This window comes from Diabrotica undecimpunctata, chromosome 8 (genome assembly GCF_040954645.1).
Source record: "Diabrotica undecimpunctata isolate CICGRU chromosome 8, icDiaUnde3, whole genome shotgun sequence".
Taxonomy (NCBI): Eukaryota; Metazoa; Arthropoda; class Insecta; order Coleoptera; family Chrysomelidae; genus Diabrotica; species Diabrotica undecimpunctata.
In genome coordinates, this window is record NC_092810.1 from 87,192,330 (window position 1) to 87,218,583 (window position 26,254).

General features: G+C 30.8%; 1 protein-coding gene across 1 annotated transcript; it reads left to right on the forward strand.

The window, feature by feature from the left end:
* Positions 1–464: 464 nt before the first annotated feature.
* LOC140447733 (WD repeat-containing protein 55 homolog) lies at positions 465–25,815 on the forward strand. Its single transcript, XM_072540551.1, is given in 4 exon segments — positions 465–1,380; positions 1,887–2,061; positions 25,282–25,679; positions 25,682–25,815. Coding segments are annotated over 4 exon segments (1,245 nt in total). The 5' UTR covers positions 465–800; the 3' UTR covers positions 25,774–25,815.
* Positions 25,816–26,254: the final 439 nt, after the last annotated feature.

Consider the following 26,254-nt stretch of genomic DNA (forward strand, 5'->3'; position numbering starts at 1 on the left):
ATAACACTCAGTGAATAAATGAAATCTAAACTTTATCCTATTAGTTTTAATATATTCAGCAACATTTAAAAATTCATTTTGGAAAGTTTAATTAAAAACTGCAAAACTTTACTTATTGTGTAAAGCAACCTTAATACAGCATTTTTTGTATATATTTATGGCTATATTATTATTTATAGCTTTTGTCCTTCTTTTAAAAGAAAAAAATTATATTTTGCGTTTAAAAAAATATTTTTGCCCAATATAAATTCCAAAATTTTTCTTTTGCCTTCCAAATACAAAATTTGTTCATAAATTAGGCATGTTAAACATTTTTTTTTAACGATCGATATTTTGTACGATAATGTACGATAATTTGAAACGGATCACGCGATAATTCTCATTTTGACATCTAGCAACACGACAGCTGACATGACCGCTCCTTAGTGTTAGTGTTAGACGTGTTAGTGCATCGAGTTAGAATCTAGTGGTACCACGTGCAACACGTGCGTTCCACTCGTCCCACTTTTCTTTATCTATGTCCCACTTTTTGCTAACTTTCAAAAATAACAGTGAACAATTCTTCTATAAGCGTCTATGTTCTTTGTAGTAACCTTGAACAAATTCCCTTTAATGAAGAAAGAACTGCGTTTGTGCAAACTGGGTAAATTGGTAAATTGTCAAGGCTGTCAAGCAAGGACATAGCTCAAAAAATGAATAAGAAGAAGAAGAAGTTGTAGTGTAGTACATAACCTTAACAATTTCAGATTAAAAAATGTGTTTGGATTTAGAATCCTGTAATCTAGAAAAAACTACAAAATATGTACCAAAAAAAACATCTCCAAGAAAGTTCTGAAGAAAGTATAGTAGCAATGGAGGATAGCTCGGATAGCAGTGATGTGTCCATGACTGATTCTGATTCCGAGAACCAAATTAGCGAAACTGAAAATGATATTGATGTTTCAAAAAACACAGAATCTGACGTTGAGTTACAAGAAGAAATGGAGGAGGAGGAGGAAGATGAAACTATACAAGCAATCAAAAATGAAAGTAAAAAAGAAAGAGACCGTCCACCCAACATACAGTGTGAAGATTTCATAACAGACATCTCTTTTCATCCTCATGAGGATTTATTAGCTGTTGCAAATATTGTGGGTGATGTTCTCATTTACAAATATTCAAATGAGGCAAACGACTTGGTTAACACAATAGAACTCCACACAAAAGCTTGTAGAGATGTCGAGTTTAGTTGTGATGGTAAACATTTATTTTCTACATCCAAAGATAAGTCCATAATGATTACAGATATGAGCAATGGACAACTGGTTAAGTTTTATGAAAATTCACATGATGTACCTGTATATTGTTTGACTGTTATAGATGAAAACATATTTGCCACAGGTATTTTAATATTGATATATAATATTTATGACAGCCAATTTACGTTTCAGCCTCCACAAATACAGCCCATCATCAGGTCCAAACATTAACCACTAAAAACAGAAAAGAGAGAATGCTGGTATTGCTGGTTGGTAATCTATAAATTATGACAATACTAAACTTATACTAAACAAAATTTAATATGATATATTGCAAGTATACTTACATAACAGCACAGAAACTTTCAGCTGATGCATTTAATAGAATCTTTTTGTAGTGGTTAAGTAACTTGTTAATGTTTGGATCTAAGAATGGGTTTATATTTTGTAGAGCTTGAAACCTGTTCTTGTAGCTACAAGACCAATTATAAGTCTTTTCTTTTTATGTTTTCCCATTTTTGCTTTACTGCCATCTTCAATACTAGTATTTTGACTAAATGTTTTTATTTTGATGTGATTATTATATTACTATCTTGAGTAGCTTTCCCCATGGGGTACATCAAAGTTTTGTATATCTTTTAATTGTAGGAGATGATGATGGGATGATAAAACTTTGGGATTTGAGGGAGAAATCTGATAAACAAATATACAAAACAAAGAAAAATGAAGATTATATTAGTGATATGGTAACAAATGATGCTAAACATTACCTAGTGTGTTCCAGTGGAGATGGTTCCATTATAAGTATAGATTTACAAAACAGGTAAATGATTTTGGAGATACAATAATTAACAATTAATTGTTCTAAAAAGGGTTTGTACTCTAGAAATAATTGATGAAGATAAACAGGGCCAGTGATAACAGGCCTGCAAGGGATGCACTGCAGGTAGGCGCTCCTGTTTTTGGGGCCACCAAAATGAGCTTTTTCTGTTAGTGTTATACAAAGTAATAAAATGGAAACATTAATTTTTTAAATGTGATTTCAATCCCAGTCATAATATGCTAATCTGTATTTGTTATTTTTGCATCCCACACACAGAATTCTTTACCTTGTAATAATAGAAATTATTGATAAATATATTATGTTTTAAAAAACAAGCATCTTTGCACTTATTCGAAATGGTTTGTTTATTTTATTGAAGTTGTTTAACCCTTTCAGTATGGGGCCTTTTTTTTATTGTACTTTCCTTACCGCCGGCACATTTTGGTTTGTCTCTGCACCGGATGACGTGTATGACTGTCACTGTAATAAAAGTTTAAAAAACAGTAACAAGGGAAATCGTACAGTGAAAAAACTTTATTACATAAGAAAAACCAAAGATTTAAATGCTAAATACATAATAAAAAACTCAGGACTAAACTAAAAGGAAATAGAAATAAAAAGTTAACTTTCAAAAATCGGCTAATTGGTGATAAATCTTAAAACAGGACACATAGCCCAACATCACATTCTCTGCACATATAGTGCCTTTTCTTTTCTCTTCTTTGGTCCTGCCTTTGTCTGGGAGCAAACTCTGCATCTCCTAGTGCCGCTTTTCTTTCCCTCTTTCCTTGGAACCAATTCCGGAAAATGCCGTTCTGTCAGTCTTGAATTCCCTTGATCAAAATGAACTGGCTGTGCCTCAATTGCTGCATATTTGAAACAAATATTCTTATTAGAAACGTTGATTGCCAAACTTAGTGCTTTAAAATACCTTTCCAACAATTGCCAAATAACTTGTAAATGGAACTTTGCAACTGGAACCTTTTTTGCATGTTGCATCAAAAACATTGCGTGCTTATTTAGTAAGGTAACATCCAATGAATGAAAGAATAGCTTGACATACCATTTGATTGACTTATGAGTGCAATCAATACTACTAATGATCATGTCCAATCTGTCAACGGCACCCATATGCTTTTTATACTCTTTAACGCATAGAGGTTTCTTTAAGTATGTTTCCTTTGTAATTCTGCTTATCTTAGGAAGTGTTACAATTTGATTTTCGTACATTGTTGTCAGCATAACAACATCGCGGCGGTCTTTCCATTTCAGGGCCAACATAGTATCGCTGCTTCTCCAGTCAACTTCACCAGTTTTTAGCTTCTTTTCAAACAATGGCATCTGTTTTCGGTTTTGTCGTACCATGCCGCAAGAGTTCGTTGTGTTTTGGAACAGATAATTTGATAGACTGGTATAAAAGTTATCAGTAAACAATGAATGCCCTTTATTTAAATAAGAGCTTAATAGTTTAGCAACAATGGCTCCCGTAATACCCAGATTCTGATTTTCTTGGCCTTGTATGTTTGTTGCTTTACCTGTATATATTATGAAATCTAAAACGATGCCCGTTTCGCAATCACAAAGAACGTATAATTTTATTCCAAACCGATGCCTTTTAGTTTTTATGTATTGTTTAAAACACGACCTTCCTTTGAACAAGACCATGCTCTCATCTATAACTAAATTCTGGTATGGATAAAAATGGTTCTGAAAGTTTATTTTTAATTTTTGCATTACGTGGTCAATTTTATGCAAACAATTATTTACTTGCACTTCCTCGTTTTTACAAAATTGCAAATAACGGCGAATTAGAAAATATCTGTCTCTTGACATCCTTTGACGAAAAATTGCTATATGCAATAAATTATCCTGAGACCAGTACTCCTTCATTTCTAATTTCTTGACGCGTGACATCAACATAGTGCAAGAAGAACATACATTTCTGGAAGATTAACATTTTTCCACTTTTTAGCATTCTGTTGGGTAGCGTACCTGTTAGTTTCCAGCACAATTATATTTACTATTTCTTCCGAGAACAGGCTCACAAAAAAATCTACTTCTTTTGACTCTGTAGTTAGGCTATTACTCTTCAAACCACTTTCACTTTGGTCAAATTCGTGTATTCGAGGAACAAATTCGTTCTTGGTCCAAATTAATTCCTGTTCGCTTCGCTGCAATATAGCTTCCACATCCTCTAGTTCCTCATTCTGTGTTACTTGTTCGGGCTCGTCGTTTTCGTCGATTGAAGAGACTTCAGAAATAACACTTTCACTTTCGGAATCAGGGTGGTATTCACTGCCGCTGTCCTGAAATGGTTCTTCTTTACTAAGGTACAAATCATCCGTTGCGTTGAAAATGTGTCTAATGTCACGTTCGTCTAAGCCACAATAACTGGAATCTTGTTGCTTACGCTTTTGGCCACGTGTTGGCTTTTCAGAGTTCAGAGGGACGAGGAACCGGCACGCTCTTCCGACATTTCGAGTAAGACTAACACCAGCAAAAAAATGCAAGCATGATGCAGACAATCTGCCGCGATCGTCTGTGATGAAACGAAAATTTCTGAAGGTGTCCCATCGATAAGGCAGTAGGCCAATGGACACGATTAAACAATGTCGGATATATACGTCAGCCGGCCGGTGGGTACATTCTTTAACTGATGGATAAATCCGTAGGCCGTACTGAAAGGGTTAAGGTTTTGTTTCAGTAGTTAGGAGGGTAAATGATTTGTAGTAAAATACACATTTTACATAAAATTTAGTTTATCAGGAGCTTTATCAATTTAGTATTCTATGTGTTTAGTAGTACAGAATAGTTTGTCAGTTTGCTGTGCAGTCAAAAGAACATTATTTAGTGTTACATTCAATTAACATAAAATGATTGCCAAAAGATTAAATAATATAATTAATTAAAAAAAAACTGAAGGACGTCTCTGCTAGTTTTGTAGACAGGCACCCTATACCCTAACACTGGGACTGAAGATAAAATAATAATATTGGGGGTCAAGGAGAATATATAGGGGGCACTATATACACACACATATATATATATATATATATATATATATATATATATATATATATATATATATATATATATATATATATATATGAAGACGGTTGCATTTCGATTTAATTTGAGTCTCCTACCACTCCCTAACACGTGTTTCTGGGTCTACCCGTCATCAGAGAGAGTTTGTAAGAAGACTCAAACCAAATCAAAACGCACCGATGACTCTGGTAATTATAGGAAAAAAAATATATACATATATATATATATATATATATATATATATATATATATATATATAATATATTGTACCGAAATAGCCCATCTCCGATACGTCATAATTTTTAGAAGGAAAGATCTAGAGAACTCAAGAATTGTCATTTTAATGCCGCCCGTCTTCGATGTGCTTTCGATGAGACGAATTAGAGGTGGGACTACGCCAGAATGTTCTCGAACATAGTAACTTTAGTATATATATGTTACGATGTTATGAGTTTAGTTTTAGTTGATAAGAGAGTACCGAACTGTAAACTTATAAATAAATATATTTATATAAATTTGAACCGCTCATTTTATTTAATCTCGCTACAGTTGGTGTGAGATTTGAAAATAAATTCAGCAGTGACTTTTGAAAAAGACTTTTGAACTTTTGAAAAGTATTGTTCGTCGGGAACATTCGCGTAGTTCGGAAGTGATCTTTGTACGAAAGATCATTAAAAAAGTACGTGTGTGCCTGACCAAAGATGCTGCTAGTAGAACTTTCAGTAAAACCGTTGCGTGAGCAGCTAGAAGAACGCGATGAAGACTGCAGCGGGTCCAAGAAGATACTCTAAGAACGACTGAAGACTGTCCTCAACAAGAATGGAGAAGATCCAGAGACATTCCAGTTCCAGTCAGCAGAAGAAGCCGTTTTAACTAAAATAATTGATGGAAAATTCGAGAATGTTTCCAAAAGATTCGATGAAACGTCTCAAATGATAGAAGAAACAGTTTTAACAAAAATAAATGAGAAATTAGCTGCTTTACGAGCTGATGCTGCGGATATCCTAAGATCGATTCCTAAGGGTCAAGAAAAAATGTTACCAGACCTTGTTCGCTCGACTAGACAAACGTTACGGAGATGCCCATCTACAACAAGTCTACAAGGCGCAACTAAGAAGTAGAATTCAACGAGCAAGTGAAAATTTGCAAGAGTTTGAAGCAGATGTTGCTCGTATAGTGCGGTTGGCTTATCCGGAGGTACCAGACAACATTTTGGAAGAAATTGCTGTAGATACCTTCGTCAATGGGTTAAAAGAAAGTGAATTACAGAAAGCTTTACAACTAGCAAGACCGAAAGTTTTAGATGAAGCGCTCGCTATTGCCTTGGAACATGAAACAGCTAGTCAAACTTCACGGAGCCATCGAGTAAGAACCATCGAAGAAGGCGACGAACCAAACGATGAACGTCTGGAAGAAATGGTACGAAAAGTAGTTCGTAACACGATGCCAAAGAGGCGCGAGCCCAGATGTTGGAATTGTGGTGACGTAGGTCACATTCGCCGTAATTGCAAGAAAATTATACATCAGTCGGAAAACTAGAACGGGTCGACACCAAGGGGCAATTGCCGACCTCAGAAATACAGCCCCCATAGTAACTGTGAACATTACGTCCTCCGGTGGAATTCATAGCTTGTAAATCGAAGGTCGTATCAATAATAAATGTAGATCGTTTTTGGTAGATACAGGTGCAACAAGAACTATTGCACGGCCAGAAGTAGTACGAGGCATATCTTAAATTATCGTCTGCAACAGTAAAGCTTAGAACGGCAACTGGTGACATGATTAATACATATGGCGAGGCTAATATGTCAGTATCCATTAGCCAGACCACAGTGAAACATAGAGTATTAATTGCAGAGATCTCGGACGAGTTCATATTGGGGATGGATTTACTAAGGAACGTTGGGGCTGAATTGAATGTCAAAGATGGAGTTCTCGAGATTAGTGGTGAAGAGTTGCCGTTCCATGAAGACAAAGAAGATGTTATCAGCTTAATAACTTCTTTTGACGTAACGATACCCGGTAATAGTGAGAAAATTTTGATGACCAGACCTGATGGTTATTGCCGAGAGGGAAGTTTAAGGATGGTCGAAGATGTAAATAATGCCGAGTTCCTAACGGCAAAAGCTTTGGTGATAATACGAGATGTCGTTCCTGTAAGAGTTGTGAATTTGAAGGGAACTGCTATTAAGTTAAGTAAAAGAACTTTGATCGGACAGTGTGTTCCCATGGCTTCGATTTGTTCCATGAATACTAATGAGAAACCTTCGAAATCTAAGAGATAATATGTTGGAGAAGAAATTATCTAAGATCCATACGAAAATTCCGGGCTGAAGGAAGGTCAATCTTCTACCAGGATGAAACGTGGGTAAACTCAGGTCATACTCGAGAGGGAAGTTTAAGGAAGGTCGAAGATGTAAATAATTCCGAGTTCCTAACGGCAAAAGCTTTGGTGATAATACGAGATGTCGTTCCTGTAAGAGTTGTGAATTTGAAGGGAACTGCTATTAAGTTAAGTAAAAGAACTTTGATCGGACAGTGTGTTCCCGTGGCTTCGATTTGTTCCATGAATACTAATGAGAAACCGTCGAAATCTAAGAGATAATATGTTGGAGAAGAAATTATCTAAGATCCATACGAAAATTCCGGGCTGAAGGAAGGTCAATCTTCTACCAGGATGAAACGTGGGAAAACTCAGGTCATACTCTAAAAAAAATTTGGTCAGATAAAAATATATTAAGCTCCAGGCAAGCCTTTATGGAAGGTTGGTCTACTGGTATCTCCCCACCTTCTGGTAAAGGCAGTAGATTAATAATTTCTCACATTGGCAGTGAAAAAGGATTTGTTAAGCATGGTTTGTTGGAATTTCAGTCCAAAAGCACAAAAGACTATCACGAGGAGATGACAGCTGATGTTTTCGAAGAGTATTTTGAGCAGATGATTGAACACATACCACCAAATTCAATTATAGTATTAGATAATTCACCTTATCATTCACGACTAGTAGAAAGACTTCCAACGACTGCGTGGAAGAAACAGGATATTCTTGACTGGCTGCGGAATAAGTATCTGCCTTGCGAAGATGGAATGGTAAAAGCAGAACTTTTAAAAATTGCCCGGCAACATAAATCTAAGTTCAAGAAATACGTAGGTGACAAAATGGCGGAAAGGCGAAACATCACAGTCCTTAGACTTCCACCCTACCACTGCGAAATAAATCCAATTGAACTCATTTGGGCACAAATAAAAAGTTATGTGAGTTCTCGAGATTAGTGGTGAAGAGTTGCCGTTCCATGAAGACAAAGAAGATGTTATCAGCTTAATAACTTCTTTTGACGTAACGATACCCGGTAATAGTGAGAAAATTTTGATGACCAGACCTGATGGTTATTGCCGAGAGGGAAGTTTAAGGATGGTCGAAGATGTAAATAATGCCGAGTTCCTAACGGCAAAAGCTTTGGTGATAATACGAGATGTCGTTCCTGTAAGAGTTGTGAATTTGAAGGGAACTGCTATTAAGTTAAGTAAAAGAACTTTGATCGGACAGTGTGTTCCCATGGCTTCGATTTGTTCCATGAATACTAATGAGAAACCTTCGAAATCTAAGAGATAATATGTTGGAGAAGAAATTATCTAAGATCCATACGAAAATTCCGGGCTGAAGGAAGGTCAATCTTCTACCAGGATGAAACGTGGGTAAACTCAGGTCATACTCGAGAGGGAAGTTTAAGGAAGGTCGAAGATGTAAATAATTCCGAGTTCCTAACGGCAAAAGCTTTGGTGATAATACGAGATGTCGTTCCTGTAAGAGTTGTGAATTTGAAGGGAACTGCTATTAAGTTAAGTAAAAGAACTTTGATCGGACAGTGTGTTCCCGTGGCTTCGATTTGTTCCATGAATACTAATGAGAAACCGTCGAAATCTAAGAGATAATATGTTGGAGAAGAAATTATCTAAGATCCATACGAAAATTCCGGGCTGAAGGAAGGTCAATCTTCTACCAGGATGAAACGTGGGAAAACTCAGGTCATACTCTAAAAAAAATTTGGTCAGATAAAAATATATTAAGCTCCAGGCAAGCCTTTATGGAAGGTTGGTCTACTGGTATCTCCCCACCTTCTGGTAAAGGCAGTAGATTAATAATTTCTCACATTGGCAGTGAAAAAGGATTTGTTAAGCATGGTTTGTTGGAATTTCAGTCCAAAAGCACAAAAGACTATCACGAGGAGATGACAGCTGATGTTTTCGAAGAGTATTTTGAGCAGATGATTGAACACATACCACCAAATTCAATTATAGTATTAGATAATTCACCTTATCATTCACGACTAGTAGAAAGACTTCCAACGACTGCGTGGAAGAAACAGGATATTCTTGACTGGCTGCGGAATAAGTATCTGCCTTGCGAAGATGGAATGGTAAAAGCAGAACTTTTAAAAATTGCCCGGCAACATAAATCTAAGTTCAAGAAATACGTAGGTGACAAAATGGCGGAAAGGCGAAACATCACAGTCCTTAGACTTCCACCCTACCACTGCGAAATAAATCCAATTGAACTCATTTGGGCACAAATGAAAAGTTATGTGGCTAGAAAAAATACGTCATATAAAATACAAGCTGTACGTGAATTGTTATACGAGTCTTTACAACATATTACAGAACAAAACTGGAAAGATGCAGTAAGACATGTAATATAAGATGAACAAAAAATGTGGGATCTTGATAACATAATTGATGCGACCGTAGAGACACAACCGCTAATTATTAACCCTCAAGACGACTCGGATTCCGAAGTTGATCCTATTTATTTTGAATTTGAATAGTTTTCTAATCGTAATTATATAAGGTAAGTAATAGTAGTTGTAATCGTAAGGTATTAAAGGGGAAAGGCGCAAAATGTCGCCTGTCAAAATGTTCAATGTGTTTTAAATGTACCCTTTTTTTCCAAATCCTGAGAAAACTAAAAAGCATTTTTGAAAAATTTAAAGACAGAATGAAATATTTATTAGAATAAATAAAAAGTTTCTTTTGTATGCAATATTTTCAATTAAAATACTATATTTTCTCTTTTATTTTCACCCCTGTTACATAACATATTAAAATAAACATTGTAGAAGTTTTCAGGGGCTTTCTGTCCTCAGTAATAATGTGATCTTTCATTCTGCGTTTAAATTTTTCAAAAATATTTATTATTTTTCTCCGGATTCGAAAATAATGGATACATTTAAAACACATTGAAATTTTTGCCAGGCGACATTTGGCGCCTTTCCCCTTAATTAAATAAATGTATCTTTTACAAATGGCAAGAAACTTTTTATTTTTGAATAAAATAAAGAAGTTTTATTAAAACAAATACAATTTACATAAGTACAATTTAAAAAATATATTTATTTAGTTCAAATAAATGTTTCAATCATATACTCTACGACACTGGTCGGTCATCTGTAACCAAAATACCTTCGTATTCGGATTATAAGGTTGACCGCTGTATTGTATTCCTTCAGATACAAGGTGGGTTAGTCGAAAACATCTTAAACCGTCAGTTTCAGGTTGGTTTTTACTATTATATCGTATTACCTATCCTCTCTGTATTTCAGTTCTCTAATTAGGGTTAAACTTGTAGTGAGCTATCGACACATTGTGAACCGATTATAATTTTATTAGAAATATTTTGTTTACCGACGAGGCTACCTTCAGTAGAAATGGAATAACAAACCATCATAACGAGCACATTTGGGTCGACGAAAATCGTCACTCCAAAAAAACGACTCATAGGCCCAATATTTTTTCTCAACAATTTAAATGGTGATAACTATTTGCAGTTCTTGGCAAACGATTTACAAGAGTATTTGAAAGAAGTGAATATTGCAATAAGGCAAAATAAGTGGTTTCTACAAGATGGCGCTCCACTGCATTACAGTAATGAAGTCCGGGAATACCTTTGCAGGCAGTATCCTGGTCGGTCGTTGGGAAGGGGTCGCGACGCACCTATTTCTTGGCCACCCAGAAGTCCAGATCTTAACCCCATGGACTTTTGCTTTTGGTTGTTTATGAAAGATAAAGTGTATTCTGTAACAATAGAGGACGAACAACAATTGAGGGTTAGAATAATTGAAGCTTTGTCAGAAAAATATGATTTTTCAGCGCATTCGGTTTTCCTTATTAAAACGATACCGAATGTGTATTGAAGAAAATGGGGGTTATTTTGAAAATTTATTGTAATATATTTATAAAGGTTATAATCATTTTTTGTACTTGTTAATTCATTTAAGTCATTTATTTAGTTGCACGTAATTTTTTAAAGGTTAATAAAAAGGGCCCTAACTCAATAGAAACTGCTTTTTGAAAAAAGTGATGAGGCAAAAAAAATTTAAATATAATGTGTTAAACTAATGATGCCACAAAATTCATTTGATTTGAACGTACTCAAAAGTCTGGGGGGATTTAGGGCTGCACTCCCCCTTAGATTTTGCCGTTTCTTTTTTTATAAAAAATGCTTTTAGAACAAGAAAGTAACGTGTCCATTTTAATTACAAAATGTCAAGTAGTTTAGGAGATAATGCAAAAAACAATTTTTATTTTGTAACTTCAAAGGGCTGTAACTTTTTTTGTGTACACTTTTGTACTAAGGTAAGTTGGATTCAATCAATTTATCTTTGTCCCCGGAATGCGTGATTTAATTTATGACACACCTTTTTGAAACACCCTGTCTATATATATATATATATATATATATATATATATATATATATATATATATATATATATATATATATATATATATATATATATATATATATATATATTGATACGATTAGGGTTTATAGAAAATAATTTATAAGTTATATACTACATAATATTAGATATAAAAAAGTATTTGATTATTTTAAATAAGTTATATACTAGAGAAATTTATAAAAATATATTTATGTGAGGGCATTTTTAATAAATTAGCATATAATAATTGTAAAAAGTTGTATTTTAATATTGTAAATATATATAAGTGAGCCATGTGCCTAGGCAACCAACTATACATACTCCAAGTGTCAAATTAATAATCATAATACGAATATAAGTGGGGTTATTATAATAATGTTGGTTTGAGGTGTTTAATTTATATATATTTGATGATTTAAATGTTTATTCTGATCTGAAAAGCCTAAATGTCAACAAAATTATTAATAGAAAAGAATGGAATTCTCTGGATCTCCGGAGATGGCCATGTTTGCGAGATGGTTTGTTCCAGAAAATTCAGACATATATATAATAGAACAAATTGGAACATGATCTCTTACGAGATGGTTCTAGAAATCCAAAAACATATAAATACCCGTGATTTGGATTCAAGACGGCAGTTTTTAAAAAGTTTTAAGTTTTTATTCAGAAGTCAGGGAGTTTTTAAGTTTTTTTGTCAGAAGTCAAGCAGTTTATTATGAAAGTTAGTTAGAGTCAGTGAATCAAGTACAAATAGTCCAATAGTTTAATATAGTGAGTTAAATGAAGATTAAAAATTATGCATATAATTTAATGCACATTTATAATTATACACAAATAATTATTGAAGATAAAAAAAGGTATATTGGAAGAAATTAAATTATATTATGGTTGGAGATTAGTATAAATCAACTTATAATAATTGGATATTGGTATATTGAAAAGAAGAATAAATATAAATGCTGTTTGCTGGTTTGGTTGGTGGTGTATAAATGCTGGTGAAGAAAACTATATCTTAAATTGGTAGAAGCTGATAATTGAAAAAAGTAATTTCACAAAAAACAAGGATAACCGAAGTACGAAGACTTTCAGTGGTGATTAGAATATATATAGTGGAAAACAGTTCATTTAGGCATTCAGTGAAAGAAAGGTACAAAATTTTGTTAATATAATTTAGTTAGTGTCATAACAATTTCAATTTTGAAGATAGTTTTGTTTAAATTTTAGATTGTCTATAGAATTTAATTAGTTTTATAAGAATATCAATTTAAAGATAGTTTATTTTAAATTTACATTGACTAGGTTAGATATATATGTGTGTTTCATAATAGTTATAATAAAGATAATTTAAAAAAGTACTTACAAGCTAATTCTTTGAGAACCGCGATAAAAACCCTATATATTATATTATTAAAAATACTCATTGCTCATCATTCAAACAAAAAAAACACATCATAACAATTTGGCGCCCAACGTGGGGCTCTCTATTTAAAAGAATTAGTTTGGGAAGATAAGTGCTCTCATATAATTAAATTAATTATCAGTAAAAAAAAAAAAAATTAAAAAAAATTAAAAAAAATTATAGATTTTATTTTTAATTATATTTGAACAAGTAAAGTCTCAAAATGTCTCAAGGAAAGAAAGGTACAAGAAGCAAAAAGAATGAAGAAGATGTGGAAGTAGAAACACAACCTATACAAGAGGAGAGTTTAGTTCAAGTTCCACAAGATACTGCAGAAATGAATCCAGAAAGAGAGGAAAATGTCAATATGGCAGCTTTGATGTCATTAATGATGCAGATGAACAAGACAATAGAAGAGAATTCAAAAGAAATCAAAGAAGACATAAAAAAATTGGAAGAGAATTCAAAAGAAGTCAAAGAAGACATGAAAAAAATGGAACAGAAATTGGAAGAGAATTATAGAAAATTAGAAAAGAAAATAGAAGATAATAATAATAAAATTGTAAAACAAATGGAAAAACAAATGGATAAAAAACTTGAAGCTGCAGAGAAAAAAGTTGCAAATGAAATAAAAAGTATACGGAATGACTACAAGAAAAGGATAGACAATGAGACGACAGAAGTAAAGAGGATTATTCAAGATAATAAAATAGATATAGAACAGAAAATAGAGTTACAGAAATGTAACTTAGAAGTAAAAATTAACGAAGACAGGAGAAACACAGAAGAAAAATTAGATGATATACAACAAAATATCCAAATAAATAATAATCAAATAAGAAATGTGGAACAGAGAATAGATGATATTTCACAAATGAGAGACATAGGGAGACCTTACTTAAATTTAACAAATGAGACTGGGATTAAATTCTCTGGTAATATAAAAAATTTGCATCCTAGAGTATACATAAATAGTTTAAAACATAAATTAAGATTTGTGAATAATATTAATGATATTAAAGATTATATTAGAGTGACATTAAATGACAATGCAGCAACTTGGTTTGCTAGTATTGAGAATGATTTAGATAATTTTCAAACATTTGAAAATAAATTTTTAAATTATTATTGGGGTGAATTAGAGCAAGCAAAGTTTAGAGAAATTCTATATTTTGGAAAATATAATCACAATTTAAAATCAAATATGGTAGATTATGCATTAAAACTGATAACAGTTGCAAAATATTTAGAACCACCACTTAGAGAGGATGAAACAGTCTTAAATGTATCTAGACATTTTGATGTTGATGTTGTGCAAACAGTAACTATACAAAATATTCAAACAATAGATAGTTTTATTAATTTTATTCAAAGAATACAAAGAGGCAATATGACAAGTAATAATAACAACAGAAAAAACAATAATAACTTTCAATATAATAAAAATGATAATCAACAATATAGACAATCATATAACAATAATACTAGGTATGGTGATAGTTTACAAAATTTTAATAATAATAACAGTAATCCGAATAGACAGAACTTTAATAATAATACTAGTTATAATAGACAAAATTTTAATAATAATACTAATTATAATAGACAACATTTTAATAACAGTACTAATAATAATAGACAAGATTTTAACAATAGAAAAAATACAGAGCGACCTAACTATAACAGACAGGTAAATTGTGTTCGAAGGAATAGAAGCTGCGAAGACAGGGAAAGAAGTAGTACAAGTCAGGAAAATGTGAGTAGAAGTCATAGTAGGGAAAGACATAGGACATCAGATCCAAGTGGTCAGATACAATCTGACAATTCTAATAATCAAAATTTTGTGCAGTAAACTTTCTGAATTACAAGTTAGGCCATTGCTATTATGAAAAACCTTCTGAATTTATTTCTTTAGATGAAGAGAAAATTATTGAATCTATTAATTTAATTTATATAAATGCTTTGGCCAAAAATAAAATGATTAAGATTATGATAGATACTGGTTCAGAAAGTACTTTAGTCTCGGAGAATTTTATTTTTAATACATTAAAATTATCAGATATAATAAAGATTCCAAAAATTAAAATTGTTGGTGCAAATAATAAGAAGATGGGTGAAATTGATAATCTAGTCAATTTTAAAATTAATATTCTTAATAAAGAAATTAATATGCAAGGATTTATTGTCAAGGATTTATGTGTTGATATATTAATGGGAAATGATGAATTGGAAAAGAAGAAAGTAAAGATAGATTTAAAAAAAAAATGGTAACTTTGGAAGGGCAAATAATTAAATTTATGCAGAAAGATGAGGTAGAAGAAGGAATAAGAGTTGATAGGATATTATTAAAAGAAAATAATGATGTTTATGAAGAAGAAATGTATTTTGATGATAGGGAAATGTCCCAAAAGAATGTAAAGAATAATTATTGTAGTGACTATTTAAGGAATGGAAATTTTAAGCAGATGGATGCCTACGAGGCGGAGTGCGTAAAATTGGAAGCAAGGAATAATGAGTACATAATGAAGAATAATTTTATTTGTAAAGAAGAAGATATGATAAAACTTTTAAATTGCCCTGAAGAATATAAATCAATAGTCATTTCCATATTGCAGCAACACAAGGGACTTGTCAATAAAGAAAATAGAATTGCACAAAATTATATCCATAGTATAAAAGTTAAAGAAGAAAAAGATTTTAAAACAAAATCATACCCAATACAATATAAATACAGAGAAGAAGTAAACAAAACGATTAATAATATGTTAGAAGATGGAATACTAGGAAGAATTACAGGAATGTCATTTTTCACTAAAATCGATTTACAGCATAGTTTTTGGTTAATACCTCTAGAAAGAAAAAGTAGACAGTATACAGGATTTCAGATAGATGGAGTAGTATATCAATTCAAACTAGTACCATTTGGACTTCAATCATCTTGCAGTGCTCTATGTAGATGTCTTCATGATATTTTGGATCAATATGAACATTTTGTAATTCACTACATTGATGATATATTAATTTTTTCTAAAACTGCTGAAGATCATGAGAAACACCTAAAAATTATAATAAATAGATTAGACAAAGTTGGACTAAAAATAAATCAAGAAAAATGTACATTTTTTCAAAAAGAAGTCATATATCTAGGTTATAAACTTAACACTAAGGGAATCGAAATGGATCCAGAACGGACACAAGTCATTCAGGAATATAAAACACCACACAATTTAAGAACTTTAAGAGGATTTATTGGAATAATTAATTATTATAAAAGGATGATACCAGATCTAAGTATAAAAGAAATTCCATTACTTGAACTACTGAGAAAAGGTGTAAAATGGAGATGGGATCAGAGAAGAGAACTAGCATTCCAAGAAATTAAAAACATTTTTCTGTCAAATTTGAAAATATACTATCCTGACTATACACAGCCATTCATACTAAGAACAGATGCATCAATAGAGAGATTATCAGGGGTATTATTACAAATACATGATGGGGTCGAATACCCAATACAATTCATTTCAAGAATCACAAAGCCACATGAAAAGGGTTACTCAGTTTCAGAATTAGAACTAGCAAGTATAATACACTGTGTCACAAAATTAAGATTTTATTTGTTGGGTAATGAATTTACAATAGAAACAGATCACCAAGCTTTAACGTCTATATTAAATAACAAATATGGAAACAGTAGAATACATCGGTGGAGTCTAATACTTAGTGAATACTGCTTTGAAATCAAATACATTTCTGGAAAATCCAATATAGTGGCAGATGCTTTATCAAGGTTAGAAAATGCACCACAAAAAGGGCAGCGCACAATAAAAATTGGATTAAATCAATTAGTAGAAAGTACAGGATTATATTCTAAAGAAGAAATTATAAGAGATCAGATCAATTTGAGTGAAAAACAAAAAGTCCTTAGGAAAGATGGGGTATATTATAAAATAATAAATGGCATAGAAGTATATGTAATAACTAGAACTTTAGCAAAGAAAATATTGAAAAATTTACATAACAATTATATGCATATTGGTTCAAGAAAGCTATGGATGCTATTTAGGGACAATTATTTTGCAAAAAATGACATAAGTATAGCAAAAGAAATTACTAACCAATGCCCAATATGTCAACTAAACAAAGAAAAGAATTTCAAAAACCAGAACACATATAAATCTAATGTTGTATATGAAAAACTAAATACAGTTTCCATGGATTTTATTTCAAATTTAGTTCTCAGTCCAACAGGAAAAAAGCATATACTAGTGATAGTTGATTTATATACAAAATTTATTAAACTATATCCCTGCTCTAGAACAAATGTTAAAACATTAAAATTATATATTAATCAATTTTTCGAAGAAATAGGACCATTTAGAAATTGCATAATAGATAATGCTACATATTTTAACAACCAAAAATTTCGGACATTTTGTGAGAAAAAGGGAATCAACATTCATTTTACAAGTATCAGACATCCTCAGGCAAATCCTGCAGAAAGATATATTAAAGAAGTTATAAAATATTTAAGGATACTGTGCCAAAATCAACACGAAACTTGGCAGCAACATATACCACAAGTAGAATATTTTTTAAATAATACACATAATTTGAATACAGAGGAAGTACCAGAATATTTAATGTTTGGCCATATAGGAAACAGAAAGTGGATTAGTGAATATAATCAGGATATGTTAGAACAAGTAATGCAGAAAGTGAATAACCGAATTAGGAGGAAAGCTGAAAAATATATCAGAAGACAAAATCGAAATATAAAAAAACCAATCACATTTCAAAAAGGAGACCTAGTGTTAATTCGTTCACTTAGAAAAAGTAATGTTAAAGAAAACCGTTGTAAGAAATTACAACCAATGTTTGAAGGTCCATATACAATTGAAAATCAGAATGGACTAAATAGTTATGTGTTAATAGATGCAGAGAACAGACTAAGAGGCATATTTCATATCAACGACATTTTTCAATATCATGAAGAGATTGAATAATGATTTCTATACCTTTAACACAAATATAATAACACTAATAACTTACTGATAGATCCATTTCATAGATAGATGGTAGATTTCTTTGTTGTGAATAAATTTGACATCATACTTGTTGAATTTTGTACATATGGAAATTGTTTGGTACCCTAAAAATCATAATTTGGGGTTAGATACTATAATTGCTATAAAAATGTCTTTCTAATATAATAAAGTGGAAAAACTTACCAATTTATATTGATGAAGTTATTTTGAATGGAAATAATTCCTAGATTTTGTCTATAAATAAACAGAACACAATATCTATTATATTTTTAATCAAGGTTATATTTTATTCTATGATATCGCATCCATTGTTTCATTTGACATGACAGTTTGACCATAGAATAGCCGAACTGTGATCCGTTGTTCTATGCTTTGATATAGACAGCAAACAGGGATGTATTTAACACATTTTAAATAAAAAAAAATTGATTTATTAAATTTAATAAGGTATGAGAAAATTAATATTTAAAAAATAATAAGTAAATTATTTATTTTAAATATTATTTTGGGGTATTGATACGATTAGGGTTTATAGAAAATAATTTATAAGTTATATACTACATAATATTAGATATAAAAAAGTATTTGATTATTTTAAATAAGTTATATACTAGAGAAATTTATAAAAATATATTTATGTGAGGGCATTTTTAATAAATTAGCATATAATAATTGTAAAAAGTTGTATTTTAATATTGTAAATATATATAAGTGAGCCATGTGCCTAGGCAACCAACTATACATACTCCAAGTGTCAAATTAATAATCATAATACGAATATAAGTGGGGTTATTATAATAATGTTGGTTTGAGGTGTTTAATTTATATATATTTGATGATTTAAATGTTTATTCTGATCTGAAAAGCCTAAGTGTCAACAAAATTATTAATAGAAAAGAATGGAATTCTCTGGATCTCCGGAGATGGCCATGTTTGCGAGATGGTTTGTTCCAGAAAATTCAGACATATATATAATAGAACAAATTGGAACATGATCTCTTACGAGATGGTTCTAGAAATCCAAAAACATATAAATACCCGTGATTTGGATTCAAGACGGCAGTTTTTAAAAAGTTTTAAGTTTTTATTCAGAAGTCAGGGAGTTTTTAAGTTTTTTTGTCAGAAGTCAAGCAGTTTATTATGAAAGTTAGTTAGAGTCAGTGAATCAAGTACAAATAGTCCAATAGTTTAATATAGTGAGTTAAATGAAGATTAAAAATTATGCATATAATTTAATGCACATTTATAATTATACACAAATAATTATTGAAGATAAAAAAAGGTATATTGGAAGAAATTAAATTATATTATGGTTGGAGATTAGTATAAATCAACTTATAATAATTGGATATTGGTATATTGAAAAGAAGAATAAATATAAATGCTGTTTGCTGGTTTGGTTGGTGGTGTATAAATGCTGGTGAAGAAAACTATATCTTAAATTGGTAGAAGCTGATAATTGAAAAAAGTAATTTCACAAAAAACAAGGATAACCGAAGTACAAAGACTTTCAGTGGTGATTAGAATATATATAGTGGAAAACAGTTCATTTAGGCATTCAGTGAAAGAAAGGTACAAAATTTTGTTAATATAATTTAGTTAGTGTCATAACAATTTCAATTTTGAAGATAGTTTTGTTTAAATTTTAGATTGTCTATAGAATTTAATTAGTTTTATAAGAATATCAATTTAAAGATAGTTTATTTTAAATTTACATTGACTAGGTTAGATATATATGTGTGTTTCATAATAGTTATAATAAAGATAATTTAAAAAAGTACTTACAAGCTAATTCTTTGAGAACCGCGATAAAAACCCTATATATTATATTATTAAAAATACTCATTGCTCATCATTCAAACAAAAAAAACACATCATAACAATATATATATTAGGAATTGCAAATTATGACCCTTATGATGTTTTTTAAACTGTAATTTGCATTAGGCTTAATTTTACAAAATAAATAAATTTCGCTTAATTAATTTATCTCAGGGCTATTTTTTATCCTTAATTTTTCTACGTGGCTTCAAAGTAATATCTATACTATTGCCTTTGAGAGAAAAAGGGACAATGGGAAAATAAATAAATTTGTGATAATAAATTATCAAACAATTTTTAAAAATTACTTTCAATTTATTAAATCAAATAAATTTATAATTAAACCAAACATATAACCTATGCTTTAATATGTATAATTAAACTTAAGAAGTCTCTAATGTTCATACACAAATTGTCAATACTTATTATGACTTTTACTCTTAATTAAACTTTATATTTATTAAAAAAAAGCGAATAGCTGAACAAAATGTTGAAAGAATCAAATTAGTTATAATATCGTTTAGTAGTATTCGTAGTGAATTCAGAGGTTTAATCGGTCATTCAGGTTGGCAAATAAAAAAAGAAGTGAACTACTTCATAAGTTTATCTAAGACGTTTCGCTTTATATTTCTAAAGCTTCATCAGTTCTCTAAAATATAACAGATGACATAGAGTTTATAAGAAATACAGATGTTTATAGTTCATAACTTACAACTCAATATGTAGTATATTATCGATGTTATTATATATCTACTGTAAACTTTACTCATTATTTAAAACTAACTTAACAAAAAAATAAAACAAAACAAAAAACACACAAACTCTGCAGAAAATAATGTTCATATTCGTAGATACGAAGATTTAAAAATTTTTAAACGAACATTTGACTTCATTTAGATGGTTCTCCACTGAAGGCAAACAAAGCTCTGATTTATTGCAATCTATGCAAACAACGTGACGCGATGCCGAAAAATTTTTTAAGGGGCCATATGTCACCAAATTCCAAGGTTTGAGACAATTATGAACTTCTACAGGGGTCATTGCATGATTAGTTGGACGGGTGGATTTGTATGGCGGAAATTTGATATATTATTTATAATTTATGTTTTAATGAAACTTGGAAATAGGGGATGATTGTGTTATTATTTTGAATGGAAAATAAGCCAAATTTTAACTGAAGAATAGGTGTTATTTATTTCCTAAGATGATAGAGTGGTAAACCTGGCTCAAATTGTCGATGTCGGTTCTTTTGTTTATTGCCGATGAGTTCTTGAGGATCTCACACATTTCAATAAAGGAGCGTTTCTGATGGTTATTTTGTTTCGCCAGTATTTTGGTATTTGTGAAGTCAATGTGATGTTTGGTGGAAATGGCGTGTTATGCAAGGGCACAAGAGGGTTTGGAAAGTCTAATGTCGCTTTTGTGTGAAGTTATACGCCCTAGAAGAGACCGACTGGTCTGGCCAATGTAGCAGGAGTTGCATTCTAAACAGGGTATCTGATAGACAACATTAGTGTGCTCTAACGAGCTTAGTGGAGTTTTAGACTTGGAGAATAACTTTCCAATGGTTTTAGTATTTTTTAGGGATATTTTGACGGGTAAGTTTTTGAATAGTTTAGTAAGCTTGTTCATAATATGTGGGAAATAAGGAAGAGAAGCATATTTTGTGGCTGGTTTTGGGGTTAACGGGGAAATGTTCGTCTGTATGCTATTGGATATGGAGGCTAGTATTGCACCGTTAGGTGTTTCCGAAATAGAATAACCATAGCTTTTAGAGAAAAGATATCTGTTGATGATGGATATGGGGTAAGAGTTATCAGAGAATGGATTTGAGTAAATCCAAAGATTCCCTCTTGTACCGCGTATGGGTACGTTTCATTAAAACATAAATTAAAAATAATATATTAAATTTCCGCCATACAAATCCACCCGTCCAACTAATCATGCAATGACCCCTGTAGAAGTTCATAATTGTCTCAAACCTTGGAGGTGGCTTGGAGGGTGAAATTTGGTGACATATGGCCCTTAAAACATTTTCGGTATCGCGTCACGTTGTTTGCATAGATTGCAATAAATCAGAGCTTTGTTTGCCTTCAGTGGAGAACCATCTAAATGAAGCCAAATGTTCGTTTAAAAATTTTTAAATCTTCATATTATCTACGAATATGAACATTATTTTCTGCAGAGTTTGTGTTTTTTTATTTGTTTTTTTTTTTTGGTAAGTTAGTTTTAAATAATGAGTAAAGTTTACAGTAGATATATAATAACATCGATAATATACTACATATTGAGTTGTAAGTTATGAACTATAAACATCTGTATTTCTTATAAACTCTATGTCATCTGTTATATTTTAGAGAACTGATGAAGCTTTAGAAATATAAAGCGAAACGTCTTCGATAAACTTATGAAGTAGTTCACTTCTTTTTTTATTTGCCAACCTGAATGACCGATTAAACCTCTGAATTCACTAGTTGAATACTTTAGATATATATACAGGGTGGTCCTTAATTAATTGTACAAAAAGAAACAGTAGATTCTACACTTTAAAATATTACGATTTAAGCCAAATTGCTTTAATAAAATGTTGATATTAAGAAAGATATAGGGTGTTAAAGTGTAAATTTAAAATTTTATTTTTCGCTATAACTTTCATGTTTGTAAACATTTATGTATAAAAATTTACAACTGGGTACTTTTAAATATGAGAAATTATAATTTGATGCACACTTTGATGTAACTGATAGAGGGCGCCACTTATGCCACATATGTGGTATAAATTTGCACTTAACTTTTTTGCTCTTTATGTTACCTGTATTTGGGATAAAAATTATAATAATAATAAACATTATTTTAACAAAAAAAAGGTATACTTGTTAATAACTTAAAAACTAAACAGTTTTCGAGATAATCGCATTTTAAAAATCAGCTGCATAATTCTGATCTAAGGCAATTACTCCAGGCATCGAAGAAAAAATAGACAAAAACATTAATACTTCTGAATTTTTGGTATAAAATACCTTTAACTAAAGTTAATAGTTAACGAAATATTAAATAAAATAAATATATCAGCAGGATAATTATTAATAGGATTTGGCAAAATAACAGAATAATAGGATTTTACATCAAACATTTTACGTTTTATGTTAAATTAAAGTCATAATCAAAACATTTTGTTTACAAACCAAATTAATAAATAGTTAAACTAAATAACATAACTTTTTGTCAAAGTAAGTGTTCGATATGTCCACCATTTTCTTTAATTCATTTGTCAATATATTCCATAAAAGATCGTCTCATATTAAATAGCATCATTGGTTCTAAAGAAACTGCTGCAGTATTTATTTCTTCCCATAGTTGGTTGCGAATGTTTATGGGATTCTTATAGACACGTTGTGTTAATGCGCCCCATACACCAAAATCAAGCGGATTAAATTCGGAGCTACGTGGTGGCTATACTGTATAATGGATGAATATATTATTTTGGATACATATCCAAATCTTATGGTATATTATGGAATTACATCTTATTTGTCGCATAAGTTAAATAATATATTAAACTGTGATGTATCTCATTCATTGGTTACTTATATACACACGGAATAACCTATCGATGACATTACTTATTTATATGATTACGTTACAGCGCAACGTAATCATACGAGTAACTATAATTACATATCGAACAAATGGACTGTTATGATTTACTAGCGAACTAATATTATGCTGAACTAAATTGCCTGTGTGTTTACTATATTTATAACAATATCGGTTATTAGGACAACGATGATGTTTTTGTAAAAATGCTGAGTCTTTCAGGTTGGATTTGTAGCAAAAGTATTATGAAATATCACACATATGTGTTATTCAATACCTGTGATCTAGTTTCTATTTGTCCTAATAAAAATGGGTAAACAATTTACGTAATGAACAATAAGTATTCTTTTCGGATTTTTTATGAATTATATAATTATATCAATATCTCACCACATTGCCAAGGAATATGACTACCACGACCAATCCAACGTTCAGAAAAGTTGTATTTAAGTATGTTCTAACTGCCTTCTCTCTAGAATGTGGTGGTGTACCATGTTGCATAAACCACATATTTTGGATTTTTAGCATTTTACAATAGAGAAAAAGTAATACAACGCCATTATAGAAACTTAAGAAGCGATAGCAAGGGGAAATTGTAAACATGATGACGGCCAAAGTCTGAATACGGACACGGCACCTAAAGAAGAAGATGAAATATCTTTTCTCCAATAAGACATTTAGCACCCATAACAAAGCATTTTGTGATGTAACATTATCATCTTTGAGTTGTTTTAATAAGAATAAACTATGAATTATGTTTATCTACAGGTATTCAGTGCTTTACCGTACAAATATCAAACTAAGAATTAGTGTGCAGCTGACTTATAAAATACATTTATCTCGAAAACGGTTGAATTTTCAGGTTACTAACAAGTATACCTTTTCTTTGTAAAAGTAATGTATCTTTAATATTTTTTAACACAAACATAGCTAACTTAAAGAGCAAAAAAGTTAAGCGCAAATTTATGCCACACATGTGGCATATGTGGCGCCTTCTATTAGTTACATTAAAGTAAGTATAAAATTATAATTTATCCTACTCAAAAGCATCCAACTGTAAATTTTTGTCCAAAAATATTTGCAAACGTAAAAGTTACAGCGAAAACTAAAATTTTAAATTTCCACTTTAACACCCTGTATCTTTCTTAATATCAACATTTTATTAAAGCAAGTTGGCTTAAATCGTAATATTTTAAAGTGCAGAACCTACGGTTTCTGTTTGTACAATTACTTAAGGACCACCCTGTATATATATATATATATATATATATATATATATATATATATATATATATATATATATATATATATATATATATATGTATATATGTATATATATATATATATATATATATATATATATATATATATATATATATATATAAAATCACTTAAGTAATTAATTATTGAAACAACATTGTATGCAAAACAAAAAGAATCTGGAATTTTATCTTTGTCACTAGAAAGTCAAAAAATAAGAAGCAAAAGTATTTTTGTTAAGTTAAAGAGGTTTGTTAGGATTTATTTGAAAAGCTATTATTTTTTACTCCTGCTATTAGTTACTTATAACATTTGTTTTTTTTTTTTTAGAAAAATTCATATGCAATCTGAAGAATATGAGGAAGAACTGACGTGTATGGGAACATTCAGAACAGAAACAAAACTTATTTCAGGCTCATCTAAGGGTAAACTTTTTGTGTACAACTGGGAAGAATTTGGTCTTCATAGTGATATTTGCCCAGGTCCAAAAACATCCATAAATGCTCTTGTGCCTATCACAGAAAATATTGTAGTTACTGCTTGTGAGGATGGAAATCTTAGGGCTACACATCTTTTCCCACACAAACCTTTGGGTATTGTGGGCCAGCATGATTTATCCATTGAAAATGTGGATATTTGTAATACAGGGCAGTTTATAGCATCCAGTAGTCATAACAATGATGTGAAGTTTTGGAATATACAGTATTTTGAAGATTTTGAGAAGATCAATCACAAAAATACAATAAAAAGAAGGAACTAAGGAATAATCTACCATCATCTAATATAAAAAATGCCTCGGATTTCTTTAGTGGACTTTGTTGATTTTTTTGTATTTTTTTATAGAAATAAAATAATATATTTATACACAGTGCATTTTATTGGCTTTTCAATAATATTTCTAAGAAATTTCTAAACAGATATATGGACTTTAATTATTAAACTATTACTCGATATAGTTTTACAATGTGTCAATTATACACGGTGAAACTATAAAAGGTTAAGAAGTTAAGAATAATGTGCGATTACAAATTAAGGTATTAATTTGTGATTGAACAAGAGGATAGTTACTGGAGACCTGTTGATTATCCTAACTAACAGAATACTGATGGAGGTCTAGGGTTAAAGAAAACTATTACCAACCTTTTAAAAAATGATGCTACTGTTATCAGTAAAAGATCGCAAGAAGATCTAGAAGTTCGAGATCTGGATATTTTGGCGACGAAAGAGGAAATCCTTTTAGCGCCACAAAAGGCGGGTAGAGAAGAGTACCAGATCCAGCAGGACGCAATCATATTATTGCGAA